The 16,138-nt window shown below is 45.4% G+C and overlaps 3 protein-coding genes across 12 annotated transcripts in view; 1 reads left to right on the plus strand and 2 right to left on the minus strand.

Moving 5' to 3' along the window:
• DDX31 (DEAD-box helicase 31) overlaps positions 1–197 on the minus strand; it is a 43,859-nt gene extending 43,662 nt beyond the window's left edge. The window contains exon 1 of the mRNA XM_026797513.2: positions 39–197. Within this exon, the coding sequence (XP_026653314.2) occupies positions 39–197 (159 nt within the window). The remainder of the gene's footprint in view (positions 1–38) is intronic.
• On the plus strand, positions 196–8,979 carry GTF3C4 (general transcription factor IIIC subunit 4). 3 transcript variants are annotated; one of them, XR_012583400.1, is made up of 6 exons: positions 196–510; positions 2,561–4,381; positions 5,350–5,480; positions 6,235–6,323; positions 6,981–7,632; positions 8,588–8,979. XR_012583400.1 is itself a non-coding variant. In XM_026797510.2 (5 exons), exons 1-5 carry the CDS (start codon positions 196–198, stop codon positions 7,043–7,045), a joined length of 2,421 nt encoding a protein of 806 aa, XP_026653311.2. In that variant the 3' UTR covers positions 7,046–8,979. The 3 variants fall into 3 exon arrangements, 1 of the variants encoding a protein (XP_026653311.2); XR_012583401.1 differs by having other exon boundaries at positions 6,981–7,403; XM_026797510.2 differs by having other exon boundaries at positions 6,981–8,979.
• A 4,098-nt stretch (positions 8,980–13,077) lies between these two features.
• AK8 (adenylate kinase 8) overlaps positions 13,078–16,138 on the minus strand; it is a 69,389-nt gene continuing 66,328 nt past the window's right edge. For all 8 annotated transcript variants that reach the window (XM_074556256.1, XM_074556257.1, XM_074556258.1 and 5 more), the window contains 2 exons: positions 15,771–15,851; positions 13,078–13,663 (listed from right to left, as the gene is read on the minus strand). In XM_074556256.1, the coding sequence (XP_074412357.1) occupies positions 13,426–13,663; positions 15,771–15,851 (319 nt within the window). In that variant the 3' untranslated portion in view covers positions 13,078–13,425. The remainder of the gene's footprint in view (positions 13,664–15,770; positions 15,852–16,138) is intronic.

Below are 16,138 nucleotides of genomic sequence, written 5' to 3' on the forward strand. Positions count from 1 at the left end.
CTCCCCCCACACCGGAGCCCACCCGGCTCCCCGCCCACCTCCTGGCGCTGCGGGGGCTCCATGAGGGCTCTCCGCACCTCGCAACCCGCGCTCCCGGAGCGGCAGGGCGCGCAGGCGGCGGCGGGGCAGCCCCAGCCGGGCCCGCCGGGGGCTTCGGCCGCGGCGCGTGCGCGCGGCCCGTGAGGCGGCGGTAACATGGCGGCGGCGGCGGCGGCCGGGCGGGAGGAGCCGCCGCTGGGGCTCGAGGCGGTCGTGGAGGAAGCGGCGGCGGCTGCGGCAGCGAGCGCCGGGTTCCGGCTCACGGCGGTGCGGCGAGAGCCGGCGGTGCGGCTGCAGCACGGCGCCAGCGGGCTGGAACCGCTGGCCTGGTCCGAGGATCACCGGGTGTCGGTGAGCACGGCCCGCAGCATCGCCGTGCTGGAGCAGCTCAGCGACGTGCACAGCGGCGGGCAGGACATGGTCATCCACCGCACCGCCGTGCCCGCGCCCGCCGCCGCCTGCATGCTCAAGGTGAGCGCTGGCACGGCCTCCGCCATGGGTGTCCATGTCTCAATGGGGAGGTGGAGGGGAGAAGGAGCCGGGGAGGTTCAGGTTGGACATCGGGAGGAGTTTCCTCCCAGGAGGGGTGATCGGACTGCGGGATGGGCAGCCCGGGGAGCTGGTGGAGCCACCGGCCGTGGAGGTGTTCAGGGAACCACTGGAGGTGGCACTCAGGGCTTGGGCTGGGTGACAAACAGGCTGGACTCGGTGATCTCAAAGGCTTTTCCTACTTAATTGGTTCTGTGGTTGTTCACGATGGTGCCAAGCAATAGGACAAGAGAAACAAGCATAAACTGATAGACGAAGTTGCACCTGAACACAAGAACTTCTTTCCTGTGCAGAATCCAGAGAGAGTCTGGAAAATCACTGTGGTCCCTTCCAGCCTAACCCATCCTGAGATTCTGATCCTCCTCTTGAGGCCCTGCCCTGCCCAGAACTTGCTGCAGGCTCTCATTTTAAAAGCATCATCCCAGTGATTTCCAGGGATTCTGAAGTTCTGCAGTTTTTCTGAGAATCACTTGAGCTCCAGTACAGTTATTTCAACACAATTTTAAGTAGGAATCTTCCTTTGTTTTGCTGCCTAAGCTGAAGGGTTTTTGCAGCAGGGATTTCTCTGGCCTTCAGGGGAATATCTGACTTTCACAAAGATGGCAGATATGGTTGAGTATCTTATTAATTAATACTTTTGTTGTTGTGAATCTGATTTTATTTTCCAAAACAATGCTGAGAATATGGAATGGAGTTGAGATACTGAGTATTTACATATTATGCCAGATATCTTTAAAAGAACAAAAGTATGAAAAAAGGCTCTTTGATTCAGCAGACAAAAATTCAGTAGCTGAGAGTCAAAACTATGCAAATTCAGGGCATTAATGAAGCTGAATTCTTTAGGAGTGACATGAATTAACCAGTGTGTTACTATAGGATATGAAACAACACGACATGGACTTGCTGCTTTTTTTAAGGTAAAAAGGGGACTTTTATTTTTTAACTTCAACATTTATAGTTTTTTAAAAGTGACAGTGGATTGGAGGGTGAAAGTACCACCTCTTCAATGACACTAAACAAACTAATATCAAATTTCTTTTGAAATTGAAAATAGACTTATAATTTCTTTTCTTTTATAAAAGAGTGTGAAACAAATTATCTACATAAAGTATATAAAAAAATTTCATTACAAAAATATAAATATGAAAAAACTTTAAAAACCTTTAAAAATCAAAGGAACACCAGTGTAGTGTTGGTTGTGATTGAAAAAATTCATTACAAAAATATAAACATTAAAAAACCTAAAAAATCAAAGGAACACCAGTGTAGTGTTGGTTGTGATTGAAAAAATTCATTTAAAAGTATAAACATTAAAAAACTTTAAAAGTCAAAGCAACACTAATGGAGTGTTGGTTGTGATTGAAAAAAATTCGTTACAAAAATATAAACATTAAAAAACTTTAAAAAATTAAAGCAACACCAGTGTAGCATTGGTTGTGATTGAAAAAAATTCATTACAAAAATATAAACATTAGAAAACTTTAAACATCTTAAAAAATCAAAGCAACGCCAGTGTAGTGTTGGTTGTGATTGAAAAAGTTTATTTAAAAATATAAACATTAAAAAACTTAAAAAGTCAAAGCAATGCCAGTGTAGTGTTGGTTGTGATTGAAAAAATTCATTTAAAAATATAAGCATTAAAGAACTTTAAAAAAAAATCTTAAAAAATCAAAGCAACGCCAGTGTAGTGTTGGTTGTGATTGAAAAAATTCTTTTAAAAATATAAGCATTAAAGAACTTTAAAAAAAATCTTAAAAAATCAAAGCAATGCCAGTGTAGTGTTGGTTGTGATTGAAAAAAAATCAGTACAAAAATATAAACATTAAAAAACTTTAAAAATCAAAGGAACGCCACTGTAGTGTTGGTTTTGATTGGGGATGCTCTGTTTGAAGAGGGAATTAATTCCAGGAAATTCTTCCTAAAAATAACCAGCTGTACAATTGTTTCAGAGGTTCTTTTTGTTGTGTTTTAGGTGGGCCCAAAGAAGGAGGTGGCTGAGTGCAAGGAGAAATTCGCCAGCTCAGTGGATCCCACCGTCAGCCAGACCTTCATGCTGGACCGAGTGTTCAACCCCGAGGGGAAGTCCCTGCCGCCCATGCGCGGTTTCAAATACTCCAGCTGGTCCCCCCTGGGCTGCGACGCCAACGGGCGCTGCCTACTGGCTGCCCTGACCATGGACAACCGCCTGAGCATCCACGCCAACCTCAACCGGCTGCAGTGGGTGCAGCTGGTGGATCTGACCGAGCTGTACGGGGAGCGCCTGTTGGAGGCTGGGTACAGACTCTGCAAGGCCGACACTCCCTGCGGGGAGCTGGGGGATTTCCCTGAGTTCCAGCGGAGGCACAGCATGCAGGCCCCCGTGCGCATGGAGTGGTCGGGCATCTGCACCACCCAGCAGGTGAAGCACAACAACGAGTGCCGGGACGTGGGCAGCGTGCTGCTGGCCGTGCTCTTTGAGAATGGCAACATTGCTGTGTGGCAGTTCCAGCTGCCCTTCCTGGGGAAGGAATCCATCACTTCCTGCAACACCATCGAGTCGGGAATAAGCTCCCCCAGCGTGCTGGCGTGGTGGGAGTACGAGCACAACAACCGCAAGATGAGCGGGCTGATCGTGGGCAGCGCCTACGGCCCGGTGAAGATCATCCCCGTCAACCTCAAGGCGGTCAAAGGCTACTTCACGCTGAGACAGCCCGTGGTGCTGTGGCAGGAGATGGACCAGCTGCCCGTGCACAGCATCAAATGCATCCCTCTCTACCACCCCTACCAGAAATGCAGCTGCAGCCTGGTGGTGGCTGCCAGAGGCCCTTACGTGTTCTGGTGCCTGCTGCTGATATCCAAAGCGGGGCTGAACGTGCACAACTCCCACGTGACGGGGCTGCACTCCTTGCCCATTGTCTCCATGACTGCAGACAAGCAGAACGGCACAGTGTACACCTGCTCCAGCGATGGCAAGGTCAGGCAGCTCATCCCCATATTCACAGACGTTGCTTTAAAATTTGAGCACCAGCTGATAAAGCTCTCGGAGGTGTTTGGCTGTGTCAGGACTCACGGGATTGCTGTCAGCCCCTGCGGGGCGTACCTGGCGGTCATCACCACTGAGGGCATGGCCAACGGGCTGCACCCTGTCAACAAAAACTACCAGGTTCAGTTTGTCACCCTCAAGACTTTTGAGGAGGCAGCTGCACAGCTCTTGGAATCTTCTGTTCAGAATCTTTTCAGGCAAGTGGACTTGACAGATCTCGTACGCTGGAAAATCTTGAAGGATAAGCACATTCCTCAGTTCTTACAGGAGGCACTGGATAAAAAGATAGAAAGCTGTGGTTCCACTTATTTCTGGAGGTTTAAGTTGTTTCTCTTGAGGATTTTGTACCAGTCGATGCAGAAAACCCCCTCAGAGGTCACGTGGAAACCTTCACACGAGGATGCCAAAATCTTGATATCAGATTCCCCTGGGATGGGCAGCACTGAAGATGATCAGGAGGAAGGAACCTCAAAACAAGCCAGCAAGCAGAGCCTGGGGGACACAGGCAAAGGTGTGGACATTGATGACACTGCAGAGGATTCTCTCCATCAGTCAAGTGACTCTGGAGGCCGTGAGCCAATGGTAGAAAAGCTTCTTGAAATACAGGCACAGATTGAGGCTGTAGAAATGCACTTGACACGGGAGCACATGAAACGGGTGTTGGGAGAAGTTTACCTGCACACGTGGATTACAGAGAACACCAGCATTCCCACCAGGGGAGTCTGTGACTTCCTCATGTCTGATGATGCCTATGATGACAGAACAGCACGAGTAAGTGGCACCTCTGCTCAGGGGATTCTGTGTCACCGTCCCTTCCTGAAAACACAGCTGGGCTGGGAAGGAGAGCTGTGGTCATGTCATCCTTGCCAGTGAGATTCTGTAGAGCATTCAGCTTAAATTGGCCTTCCTTGATATTGTGAAATAGGAGGGAATGTAAATACAGATGTTGAAATTTGGATCAGGTACAGTAAAGAATAAAGTTTTTGGAGAACAGGGGAGAGGACTGGGGTTATTGTGCTGCTGTCAGTGGGTTTAGAACATGAACTGCTTGAGGGATGTTTGTTTTCAATACTAAGTTTGTTTATTCCATCATCTTTACCCAAGTGAACTTCAGGTGTATTTCCTCTAGTCAGTCACACTGTGGTTCTGATGTTAGGGTGGTGTTTTCCCTGCTGGCATCACAGCCAAGTGTGGCCATCAGGAACTCCCTAGGAAAGGGCTCTGGCACAACTGCTGGGTTGTTCTGGCATCCAATCACTATGAATTGAACATTGGAGAGGTTGCTTTTCTTATCTTAGAAGAATCATGTTTCTTTTTTATAGTGATGAAAAGCGACTTCTAAATTGTATTTTATCTCTTCAGTTTGCTGTCACACTTTAAAGGTCCCTGGGATGTGTTTATATCTATTGAAATGTCACAGACAGATCTGATCTCATAAATGTTCTGCTATAAACATTGTACTCTCAGATGAGTGCTGAAGACATCCAGGTAATTTCTGAACAGGAATTTTTTTTTAGCACATCCACTATGACAGGCATGAGGGAAGGAAATTTGTAAGGAATTACAATTTTTAAAGTCTGCATCCTTTTAGTGTTGGACAGAAATCTTTAGGAGAATAAATGAATACTTACCGATACATTGAATTTCTTACACTTTGATTATTTGGAATTCAGCTCGTTGTGTGTCACTCTGAAATGACAGTGAGGGCTGTGTCACCAAGTGCTTCCTGTGTGTTGCAGGTGCTGATTGGGCACATCCTGAAGAAGATGAACAAGCAGACCTTCCCTGAGCACTGCAGCTTGTGCAAGGAGATCCTGCCCTTCACCGACCGCAAGCAGGCCGTGTGCTCCAACGGCCACATCTGGCTCAGGTAATGGATGGGTGAGCAGCCAGAGCTTGTCCCTCTGGGTAACCCAAACATCCTTCAGGAGTCACTGAACCACTGTTAGCACTGCAGTGAAAAGGCTTGGAGCACCTCAGCCATGCTTCAGTCTTTTTCTGTCCTCTTCCATAAGAGTCAAGGCACTGGAGGTTGGATTTGGTTCTCTTAGCAGGACAGTGTTTTTGTAATAAAACCATTTTGACCATCTTTTTTTTGGGAAATATGAAGTCAGGGAGAAAGCAGGCAAGGGAAAATCGAGGACAAGTCATCCTTTGGAACATCACTTGAAGGAGGGTTTGTTCAAGCTCCTTCAGCAGTTGAAAACAAAAGCAGTTTAACAAGAAATGATTGAGAACAGGCACATTGAGAAGTCAAACAAATGAAAAGAAATTTTAGAAAATTAAATCTTCCTGTATCAGTGTGGGAGGTACATGGAGATTCTCCCTGGAGCTGTGGCAAGTCACTAGTTTTTCACAGAAAAGCTGTGCCTAACAGGTTTTGTGTGCTAGTTTGGGTAAATAGTCATGGCCCTAAGGACACCCTGTTCTTCCCTGTGCAGTAGGGCCTCAAGCTTTTCAGCTCCTCTGCTCTATGCTAGAATTTTTTTGTCAATGATATATTGATTTTTGACCTTTCATTTTTGTGTCCATATGCAATTTGGTACATTTGGGAAGTTTACCTGAATTTTTAAATTATTAATTTTCATATTTAATGTGGTTCATTACTGCCTTTACTCTCACAGGTGCTTTCTAACCTACCAGTCCTGCCAGAGTTTGGTGTACAGGAGGTGTTTGCTTCACGACAGCATTGCACGGCACCCAACCCCAGAAGGTAAAATGTTCCTGGGGCCAAAAGGGGCAGGATTGGGGCTTTTAAACTTTGATCTACAAAATGGGTTGAATTACTTTCACTGACTTTACTCTTTTAGGCAGTTCCCATGTGAAGCTTTGCATTTCAGTGTCCTGGCATTCGTGAGGGGTTAATTGCAAATTAATAAGTGCAGAAATTGAGGTATAAATCCCACATTGGAATGAAATCTGGGTAAACCCACAATCTGTGCTGGGATGCTCCAGCAGTTAGTTTGATATTCAAGTTGAATATATCAGCATCCAATTCTGCAAGAGGGATAAAGAAACAGGAACCAAGGGCTATGTTATGAGAGGGATCTAATTTCAGTTTAGAAAATAAGAACATTGCAGTTGGGTCATGATGATCCTTTAAATTTTTTTCCTATATAGCTATGAGCATGTAAGGATAAAGCATGGAGTGTTTCACCTTAATTTTGTCCCCTTCTGAGGTGGAATTTAAACTGGCATAACTGGAAATTTCAGGGCAGAAACAGAGTTGGATTTCACTGAATTCTCAGTCACTCCTGCATGTGAATATATAGAAACTGTCCAGGATTCCTGTTGAGTTTGTGCATCTCGGGTGTCATTCCTCTGTTGATCTCTACCTCCAGCTTTAAATAACTTCTTTTCTTATTTGCAGATCCTGAATGGATCAAGAGGTTATTGCAGGGACCTTGCACCTTCTGTGATTCTCCTGTGTTCTAGAGAAAAGCTGGGTCAAGACTGAAAGCATTTTCTCTACTGCATAAGCTCCCTTCAGCTGGGAGGATACAGGGACAGGAACACAGACTCTGCTGGAGGGAGAGCACCTTGTGCACAGCCCTGTACATAGAACATCACAGGTCCTACAAACTCCTGAAATCCAGAGCTCATTCCATGCTCCAGAAACAGGAATGCACCTGGAAGAGCCAGTTTAAAGCTGTTTGGAAATGCACCCAAGGAAGCCTCAGCAGCTGGACACTGACAAGGAACTGAGGGTTGAGCAGAGTGGGAATTGTCCTTTCTGCCTGTCAGTTCCCAGGGCTGGGATGGGAACAGCAGAGCTGCCTCTTGAATGGACTTGGTGGGTAGAGAAGGCTCCAGCTTGCAGTGCTCTCCTTTGCTTTGTAACCTTTGCTGTGGAACATGGAACTTTCCAGATAATCCATGGTTCCAGAGGCTTGCCCAGAGCAGCAGGTGCCAGGTACAGCCATAGGAGAGAATTTGAATTTCAGTGAAACTCTGCAAGAGTATCTGCCTCAGAAATGTAACAGTGTCTCAGTCAGAAGGGTGATATTGGCTGCCTGGCATCAGTAAGGATAATTTTAAAATATAATAATAATAATTAAACTAATAGCAATTAGCTTAAACACTAATATATATACATTATATATATATAAAATTTCCAATGCTCTTAAGTCTCCTGCCCCACTTTCTTTTTCTGAACTAAGTTCTAACTCCTTCCCAGCTCTTGCCAAAGTATTTGCCTTTGGTTTCACTTAACCCTCTACCAAGAGGAATCCTCTTTTCCAGAGAAACTCAGTTACCAAAAGCATTAACACTAATTACCAAACCAATTAACACTACTGTCAATTAAATTGAGAGTCTCCCTCATACAGCAGTTGAGTTTCATACAAATCTGACACACAAGCTGAGAGTTTTTGTTTTCATAATAGCTCAGTAAAAAACCCCAAACAAACAGAACACCCCAAACCCAACCCCACCATGGCTGACATGCTCTGGGCATGGAGGCTGGTGAAGCTCTTTGTGTATCCCAGACTGGTTTGGGTTGGATGGGACCATAAAGGTCATCTCATTCCACCCCTCCATGGCAGGGACACCTTCCAGGGTGCTCCAGGCCCTGTCCAGCCTGGCCTGGGACACTCCCAGGGATCCAGGGGCAGCCACAGCTGCTCTGGGCACCCTGTGCAGGGCCTGCCCACCCTCACAAGGAAGGATTTGTTTCTAATATCCCACCTAACCCTACTGCAGCCATTCCCCCTTATCCTGTCACTCCAGGCTCTTGTAGAATCTCTCCATCTCAAGTGGCTGAATCCAGAAATTTATTTTGCCTTCTAACTGTCCTATCAGAAAAAACATCTTTTTTTGCCATCTGTTCCTACAGAGAGCAGAATCCATTTCAACCTCCTATGCAGTGTTAGAGGAATAATACCTCCCAAATGTGTGTGGTTACTTGGTACAGTTTGTCTTGTTAACTTCAATCCATGCTGTCAAATAACCCTGAGTTTGTGTATTTCCATTCTGCAGAGTGCCAATGGCAGAGGTGTCGCCCTGTCTGTGATTCCTGACACTTCCACTGTGTGGGAAGTGCTCCACAGCCCTTGAGAAATCATGGAATTGTGCTGACACTCTCAGTGTCCCACCAGTGCATGTGTGATTGGTGCTTGTTTCCTCCGTTCAATGACTATGCATATTTTGTTCATGTTCCTTCAAGTTTAATAGGAGCAATTTTTTTTTCAGCAAACATTAAATTCAGCTGTCCTTCTGCTCAGTGTCTCATGCATTAAGCATGATCATGCATTGACTGAGAAGAACATAGAAACAGCAGAAGCACATTCATCTGTAAAATAATTAGCCTTGTTTGTAAATATCCTTGGAAGTGATACCATAATTGTATTAAAGAAACATTTAGTTTTTTATTGCTGTGCATTGAAAATGGAAATTACTTCAGTGTGTCTGCTCGTGTTGGTGTCCAGTAAAACAAGGAGTAACCTTGATACCCAATGTGTGTGAGTTTGGGGCCAGCTCTGGTACCTGGGACAAAACTTCCCAGTGCTGGTGGGGCCTGGGGGAACAGAACATCCCTTTGCATATGAGCTGAGTAGGATTGGAGTTTATTCGTGGTGGTTGAGAAGGTTTTTTAAATGGAAGCTGCAGGTCCTTGCCCTGGCAGCTGTGACAGCTCATCAGTAAATGTTCCAGTTTAGAAATTCTCCTGCCTGTGGATGAGGGGAGGGAGCCCTGCAGAACCCTGTCCCAGTGCTTCCAGAAAAAGTCAAAGAACATTTCTTTGGTCATGGCTTAGACACCATAAAAATATCCTGAGCTACTGAAATGTTTAAGTCTGGCTGACCCAAAGGTTCTCATAACAGATTTAGATTGGTTCTTGCTGATCATTTCTGGCAGTTCTCTTGAATTTCCCTGGACTGTTTTAATGCTTTGCCATGGAGAAGCTCTAGCACACCTCACATTAACATTGCAGCATTAATGTTCATTTCCCCTGTCTTTCAAGGCACTCAGTCTGCCATTGCCAGTTTATTTAACCTGGTTTCAGACTTCTGGGAAAATGGAATTTTAAAGCCAACAATGTTGTCTTTACCTGCCAGTGGAGATCCTTTAGCAAAAAGCTTTCACTCTTCACCCTGACCTGTTCACAACAGGAACAGAGGAATTGGGATTTCATTTCTGTGTAAACCAGCACTTGTCCCTAAGAGCATTTTTAGCCAGAATAGCAGAGCCCACCTCACTCAGTAACATTTAACCCCTGGTGCTGACCTGAGTGGGTTTGGCTGCCCAGCAAGCACTGAGGCTGCTCCAGGAATCTTTTCATGCCTCAGATTTGTGAGGGGCAGTTGTGGGCACTCAGGGGTTGGTCCTGCTCTTGTCCTGATCAAACCTTGCTGTCACCTCACGGGGAAGGGGAGCAAGGAATGAGCGCCTGCTGCCAGACCCTTGTGTTATTTGGCCATTATCAGAGTTGCCTCCTCAAAATAACACATTTCCTATCAAGGCCCAGTCTGTTTTGAGACACCAACTGAACTGTTCAAAGAACAAATCCCACAGAATTGGAGTTTATCTCCATAAGTTTTTGCCCAAGTTTTGCAGGATACTTCAAACAAATACTTGGAAGTCAACTGCTTCACCATTTGGTGCTGAGCACTTTGGCTGTTCAAGGACCCTCATCTGCAGAGGGAGAGCAACATTCCAGCAGAGACTGAGGGTTCCTGATGCTCTCTCTTTTTTTATAAAAGGATTATGATACTTGCAGCTGAGAATTAACAGGCAGAGATCCTGTTTGCCCAGAGCTAAGGTGTCATTTCCTTGGTGAGGAGCTTCTGACAGCATTTAAGATTTGCTGCTCATGCTGGTATCTCACTGGGAGTTAATCCCTCACCACTGGGATGAAGAAATCATCCCTTGGCTAATCCAAGTTGGATGGATAAGTGGAACAGCCCTGGACTGTACAGTGCCTTGGTACTAGGTGATATTCTTGGAATTTAGGGGGGAGTTTGGGGTCACAAGGACTCAGTCCTGTGTCTCCAAATTACACATGGGTGGTGAGGGACCTCATTGCTGCCTTTTACCTCAGTTCACTTATGGCTCTGGGACTTCATCATTCATCACCCTTTCCTTTGGTGCTCCCTCATCCTCTTAACCCTATTGTGTATTTCTAGAGGAGATACTGTGACTGTCAGTGCATACATAAAGACAATAAATATTCCTTGGGAGAGAGGAGGAGGAGGATGAGCCATCCCTGCCCCTCAGAGCCCTCACACAGAGCAGGCTGGGGTAACTCCATTCCCTGAGCAGCATCCAAACCTCACAGGGAAAGGTGAGAGCAGGAAAATCCTTGGAGAGCTCCAGGGTCCCTGCAGAGGTGCTGCTGGAGGAGGGATCTCCTGCCTGGGGGTGTTCAAGTGCCCTTCCACCACTGAAGGATCTGTCCAGAGCTGGTGGACACCAAACTTTGTGGAACAGTTGGACAAACCAACCTTCTTGCTAAACTACATAATTAACAGCAAAACTTATTAAAACTTCCAGCACAAGCTCCAGGCTCCCTCTCCACAAAGTGTCTCTGGGAAGCAGGGTGATGGAAGATGTCCATTCCAGACCTGGGCAAAGCTGTGCAATCACTAAAGTCTGATCCCTGCTGTGCTCCTACCACCTCCTCTTCACCTTGTTTTTCTCATTGCTCAACATTTGTTTTGCCAGAATAAGATGCTAATAAAATCACGCCTAGTTACCAAATTGCTTTTCAAGTGTTGCATTCCAATTATAAAAGCCTAATTCCTCCTTCCACCCACTGAACCTTCTTGGTATTAACAGGCTTTACTATGCAAAGTCATGCAGGGGCTGTTTCGTTTACAGTAATTAAATGAATGTCAATTGTTTTAGTTGTTTCTGAGGGAGAGTTCTACATGAGTATTAGCATGTTCTGCTAACCCTGACGTTCTGCACTTCAGGCCTGCTGCAAACCCTTGGGGGTTGACCACTGACCTGAGACTCCTAGCCAGACATGCCAAGTGCATCTCAATGAGTCTGAGCTCTTTTGCTCAGTTTCTATGGAACCAGCGGAGCAGAACTAATATAGCATCCGCATATAGATGAAAGAATGAAGAGGAAAAAGGGCTTTACAGCTAAATTAATTAAGCAGATGTACCTGTCTAATTAAAGATGCACTGTCCCTTTTGTACCCTAGCTGCAGTACAAACAGTATTTAAATACACTCTACCCATTTCATCTATCAAAATATTTAGTAGGAACACTCAGATGAAGGTGATATTAGCAAGATGAGCTTCCCATGTATTATTAATAGAAGGGCTCCCAATTATGCATGGATGCTGCAGCACATCTTCATAGCAATGGCAGAAAACCCAGCTGCCCAAGCAGTCACCAGCCAGCACATTTGTAACAGGTAGGGCTGTTAAAGATGTCCTTGCCCACTGAACTCAGGGGTTTTGGCTGGCCCCTGTGCCTGGGAGCAGCCTCTGCCTCAGCCTGGTGCTACAGGCTGCAATTTCTCACCTCAAGAGGCACCAGGGACTCAGGTTGCTTGGATTTGGCTTTCTTAGGTGTCAAAGATATTTATTCTGAGACTTTTAGAGCTGCCCTCAAGGCTAGAAAGTCCAATTCCCATCCATCAACACCCGTCCCCTCCCAAAAGTATAAAAAAATCTGACTTTAAATTCTCACAAAATAACACAATAACCCCACTGCCACCTGGACAACTGGAGTCTTTCCCACCTGAAGTTACCCTACAGGAGCGAGAAGGAAAATTGGCCTGGACACTTTTCATTTCTCCATATAGATTTAGACACACACAGCCAAAGGCAAGAACAAAGACCCACACATCTACTGACAGCAACAGGACCAGAGGAGTCACCAAAACCCAAAAACCTGTTCTCTCTGCCTGCACCTTCCCTCAGGATTCCAGGAGGAACCTGAAGCTCCTTCCCATGCCCTGGCAGGGGGAATTCACACTCACAGAGGGGAGAAACAGAGGGAGACATAACAGAGGCATCCAACCCAGGTCTCTACCACAGCACAGATCACTCCCCTTTCCTTAAAGGTTTTCATTGCTGCCATACCCAGCCAGAGAAGGAAAAAAACCCAGAAATACACAGAACAGAAACACCAACATGCCCAGGCACAGCTCAGCCAAAGCAGCCACAGGCTGGGAGCTGTTACCCCAGGAAAAGAGAATTTAGGGACCCACCTGCTCCTGCAGCTCGTTATGTCCTTGATTGGGTTCTGCAAGTGATGGAGCTGCAATCAGCTTTCCATGGCTCTGGGTATCCTGTCCAGCAGAACGGGGATCTGCAGAGGGTTTGTCAGCACTTTTTAAATAATCTGAATTAACAGGGGAGTTAAAACCTCTGCCCCAACCTCAAACACTGTGGAGAAAGCTCAGTGCAGAGCTGGGAGTTTTGTTTTTCTCTTTGCTTTAGGGTTTGCTTGCAGGGACAGAGGGAGGCAAGGAGTGCCTGGGTGGTTTTGGTGGAGAATTAAGACACAAACACATCTAAGAGGTTTAATACTCCAAACTGGCTTTATGGGTCTTGCATAGTGAAGACAAAACTACTATTCAGAAACAGGAAAAAAAAATTTGAATTAAACACAGGACTTCCTCAGCCACAGTGTTTCCTATCTTGCATCATGAAACAAAAGCCAAAAACTTTCCTCTAAAGCCCAATTTCTTACCCTCTGTACTTCACTCAGCCTTGGTGAGCTTCAGATTTAGCACAGCTTGGCTGAATTTCCCCTCCCTGCTCATAACCTGCCACTTCAACAACCAGACTGCAAATATCACAGGGAAAAATTTAAAATCAACTCTTCCAAAAATCATCCCTTTAAATTTTAAACTTCTAAGGTTTTCTACATGGAAGGGGCTTAATGATACAGCTTTCTATGAACTCAAAGATAACATAAGGGTCTTGGTCAGCATTGACATAAAAGGCATCTTGGTAAAAATCCTCCAGGGCCTTGACATTGCTGTAGTAGATGTTCAGGCGCTTCTCAATGTTCTCTTCCTCATCCTTGGGGTTCTGCCTGAGCCTGGCCTGGATCTCTGGGGTGGGAGCTGGTCTGAATGTGGTGTGGTACCTGCAGAGGAGAGGAAATGCCACAGATTCAGCTCAGCCTGGGGACACAGCAGGAACTCCATGCTCTCACCCATCACAGTCCCTTGGGCTCCTTCTGCTCCAGGAGGGGTTTTAAAACAAAGATTGGAAATTTCAGGGCAGGTAATCTGTCATTTCTGCCCTCAACAACCCTAGATCCTCAGAGGCCAAGGGTTTCTCTGGAGGTGACACTGTAGAGCTCATCTGCTCCACACAAGGAGAAATTTCTATCACATTACCCAGATTCAGAAGCATTTCCAGATCTTTTACTTGTAATCTTTGATTCCTGTCTTTAAAAAAGCATCTAAAAACCCCTAACCTTAAACATAAACACAGCCCTGTGTCCAGCATTGCTGGGACCTGTCACTTAAACTGTGTTTAAGGCTCTTGGGCATTTAATTGCTAACATCTTTATGTTAACTGCTAACATCTTGATGTTAATTGCTAATATCTTTATGTAGTAGCAGAAGGCAAAAAGAGGTTAATTCACCTGAGATAGGTTTTGGTTATTTTTGCTTTTCCAAATGCCAGAATTTGGCTTGCCTCAATCACAGTTGTACCTTCCCTCAGTTACTTCAGCAGAAAAATGGATTTTCACCCTCAGAGTCCTGTAGCAGGGCCACAGCCCAGCTCAGCTGACACCAAAGGAATTCTGATGATGTTCCTGCATTGCCAAAGGCTCCCAACAATCTCTGAAAGTTCCTTTGCAATCAAGTGTTTAAATTCCCTGTTAGAATTGGTAATCCTAACTCTGAGTAAGTATCTCCTCTGCCCTAACACAAAACCAGCTTTTCCCTCTTCCCGTACAGATGAATTTCCTGAAATTTGGGATATTTTGGGATATATTCCTGATAATTTTGGCATAATTTTCCTGATATTTTTTGCAAAACCAAGGAGACAGCAGAGCCTGTGTCTCTGCAGAGCTGCACCCAACGATGTGGACACAGAATTCTTCCACATGGGAATAATTCAGGACACAGCTGAAGGCCACCCCTGCCTGCAGCCAGAGGGGCAGGATTCACACATACCAAGGATCAAACCCAGCACCTAAAAGAATTCAATTCACGGAGAATTCGTGAGGAATAAACCCCAGAGTGAGGGAGAGGGAAGCGTGTGAAGTGGAGCAGATCCCGAACAGCCTAATCCTAATGAGAAGAAATGCAAAGATGTGGGAATGATTTGCTTCAGCCTGCTCCTTTCTGCTCAACAACCACATTGCTCATTACCAAAGCAAAGAGAGCAGTTACAGCAAATCACTGCTGCTGTCACAAGTTAATGCTGCACCTCGAGTGAGATGTCTGAATAATCATCCAGCACTTTGGGACAAATCCACTCCTTGTGGCCTTAATCTTGGAGGGTTCAGGATTTGTCTTTGATGCAACAGGATGCTCTCAGCCTTTGGAAAAGCAAAATAAGGGTTTAAAATTTATGTGTGGGGAATCATAAAACCAGGCCACAAGCTGTGAACACAGCCAACTCCAGCAGGTATTTGGGAAGGTGAATTTATTTGTGACTTGTTCCCTGGACATGAAGGGTGGAGAAGGCAGGAAAGCTGAAGGTCACTGGTGAGACAAGGGGATGTGACACCTGTGAGAGGAACCAACCTTACAGTGACTCAAACAAGTTTGTTTGACTGAGCAGGGAACACATCAATACCTCCCAGCACACAGGGCCATCACAGGAGCCTGGAGAAGCAAAATGCAGCAAATTTTCCATTTTCCCCAGCTGGGAAACCTTCAGAATTCCCATGGGAATGTCTGAAAACCATCTGCATTTAGGCTGGATTTCAGACATCTTCCCTCAGCATTATTTTCCCAACCAATTGAGTTACATTAAAATGTCAGACCTGAGCAATTTGCTGCTGTAGATTTCAGGCACCAGGACTTAAATCCCCTGCTCTGAGGAGCTGCTGCTGCAGCAGGAAGGTGGGCTGGTGCTTCAGGAGCTATGAAAGTTTTAACTCTTCTTTTAAGGAATCCCTGAGCAGGAGTAGAGCATTCCTGAGCTCCTTAGATTGCTAAGGAGCCTTTTTGGTGCTTTCATCTCCCTGGCAGTGAGGAAAACGTTAGACATGAGGCAGGAGTGCTCACCTCTCCCCAGTGACAGGATCGGTTCTCCTCTGGGACAGGCGCTCCATGATGGACTCGTAGGGCAGATTAAAGAAGAACACCCTGAGGAGAACACAATTAAATCAATTAACACCCTGAGAACAGCACTGGGGTGTGGTGATGTTCACAGGGGTCACAGGACGAGGGAAGAGATGAGAATCTTGACTCTGTGTTTCAGAAGGCTGATTTATTATTTTATGATATATATTATATTATATTATATTATATTATATTATATTATATTATATTATATTATATTATATTATATTATATTATATTATATTATATTATATTATATTATATTATATTATATATCACATCATATATCATATAATATATCATATCATATT

The sequence above is a fragment of the Zonotrichia albicollis genome, chromosome 21 (genome assembly GCF_047830755.1).
Source record: "Zonotrichia albicollis isolate bZonAlb1 chromosome 21, bZonAlb1.hap1, whole genome shotgun sequence".
Classification (NCBI taxonomy): Eukaryota; Metazoa; Chordata; class Aves; order Passeriformes; family Passerellidae; genus Zonotrichia; species Zonotrichia albicollis.

Excerpts from the sequence above, each read along its gene's own strand:
- GTF3C4 (XM_026797510.2), top strand. The coding sequence starts at position 196 with ATGGCGGCGGCGGCGGCGGCCGGGCGGGAGGAGCCGCCGCTGGGGCTC. Across the intron at positions 511-2,560 it reads CCGCCGCCTGCATGCTCAAG|GTGGGCCCAAAGAAGGAGGT; the intron begins GTGAGCGCTGGC and ends GTTGTGTTTTAG. Across the intron at positions 5,481-6,234 it reads AACGGCCACATCTGGCTCAG|GTGCTTTCTAACCTACCAGT; the intron begins GTAATGGATGGG and ends TTACTCTCACAG.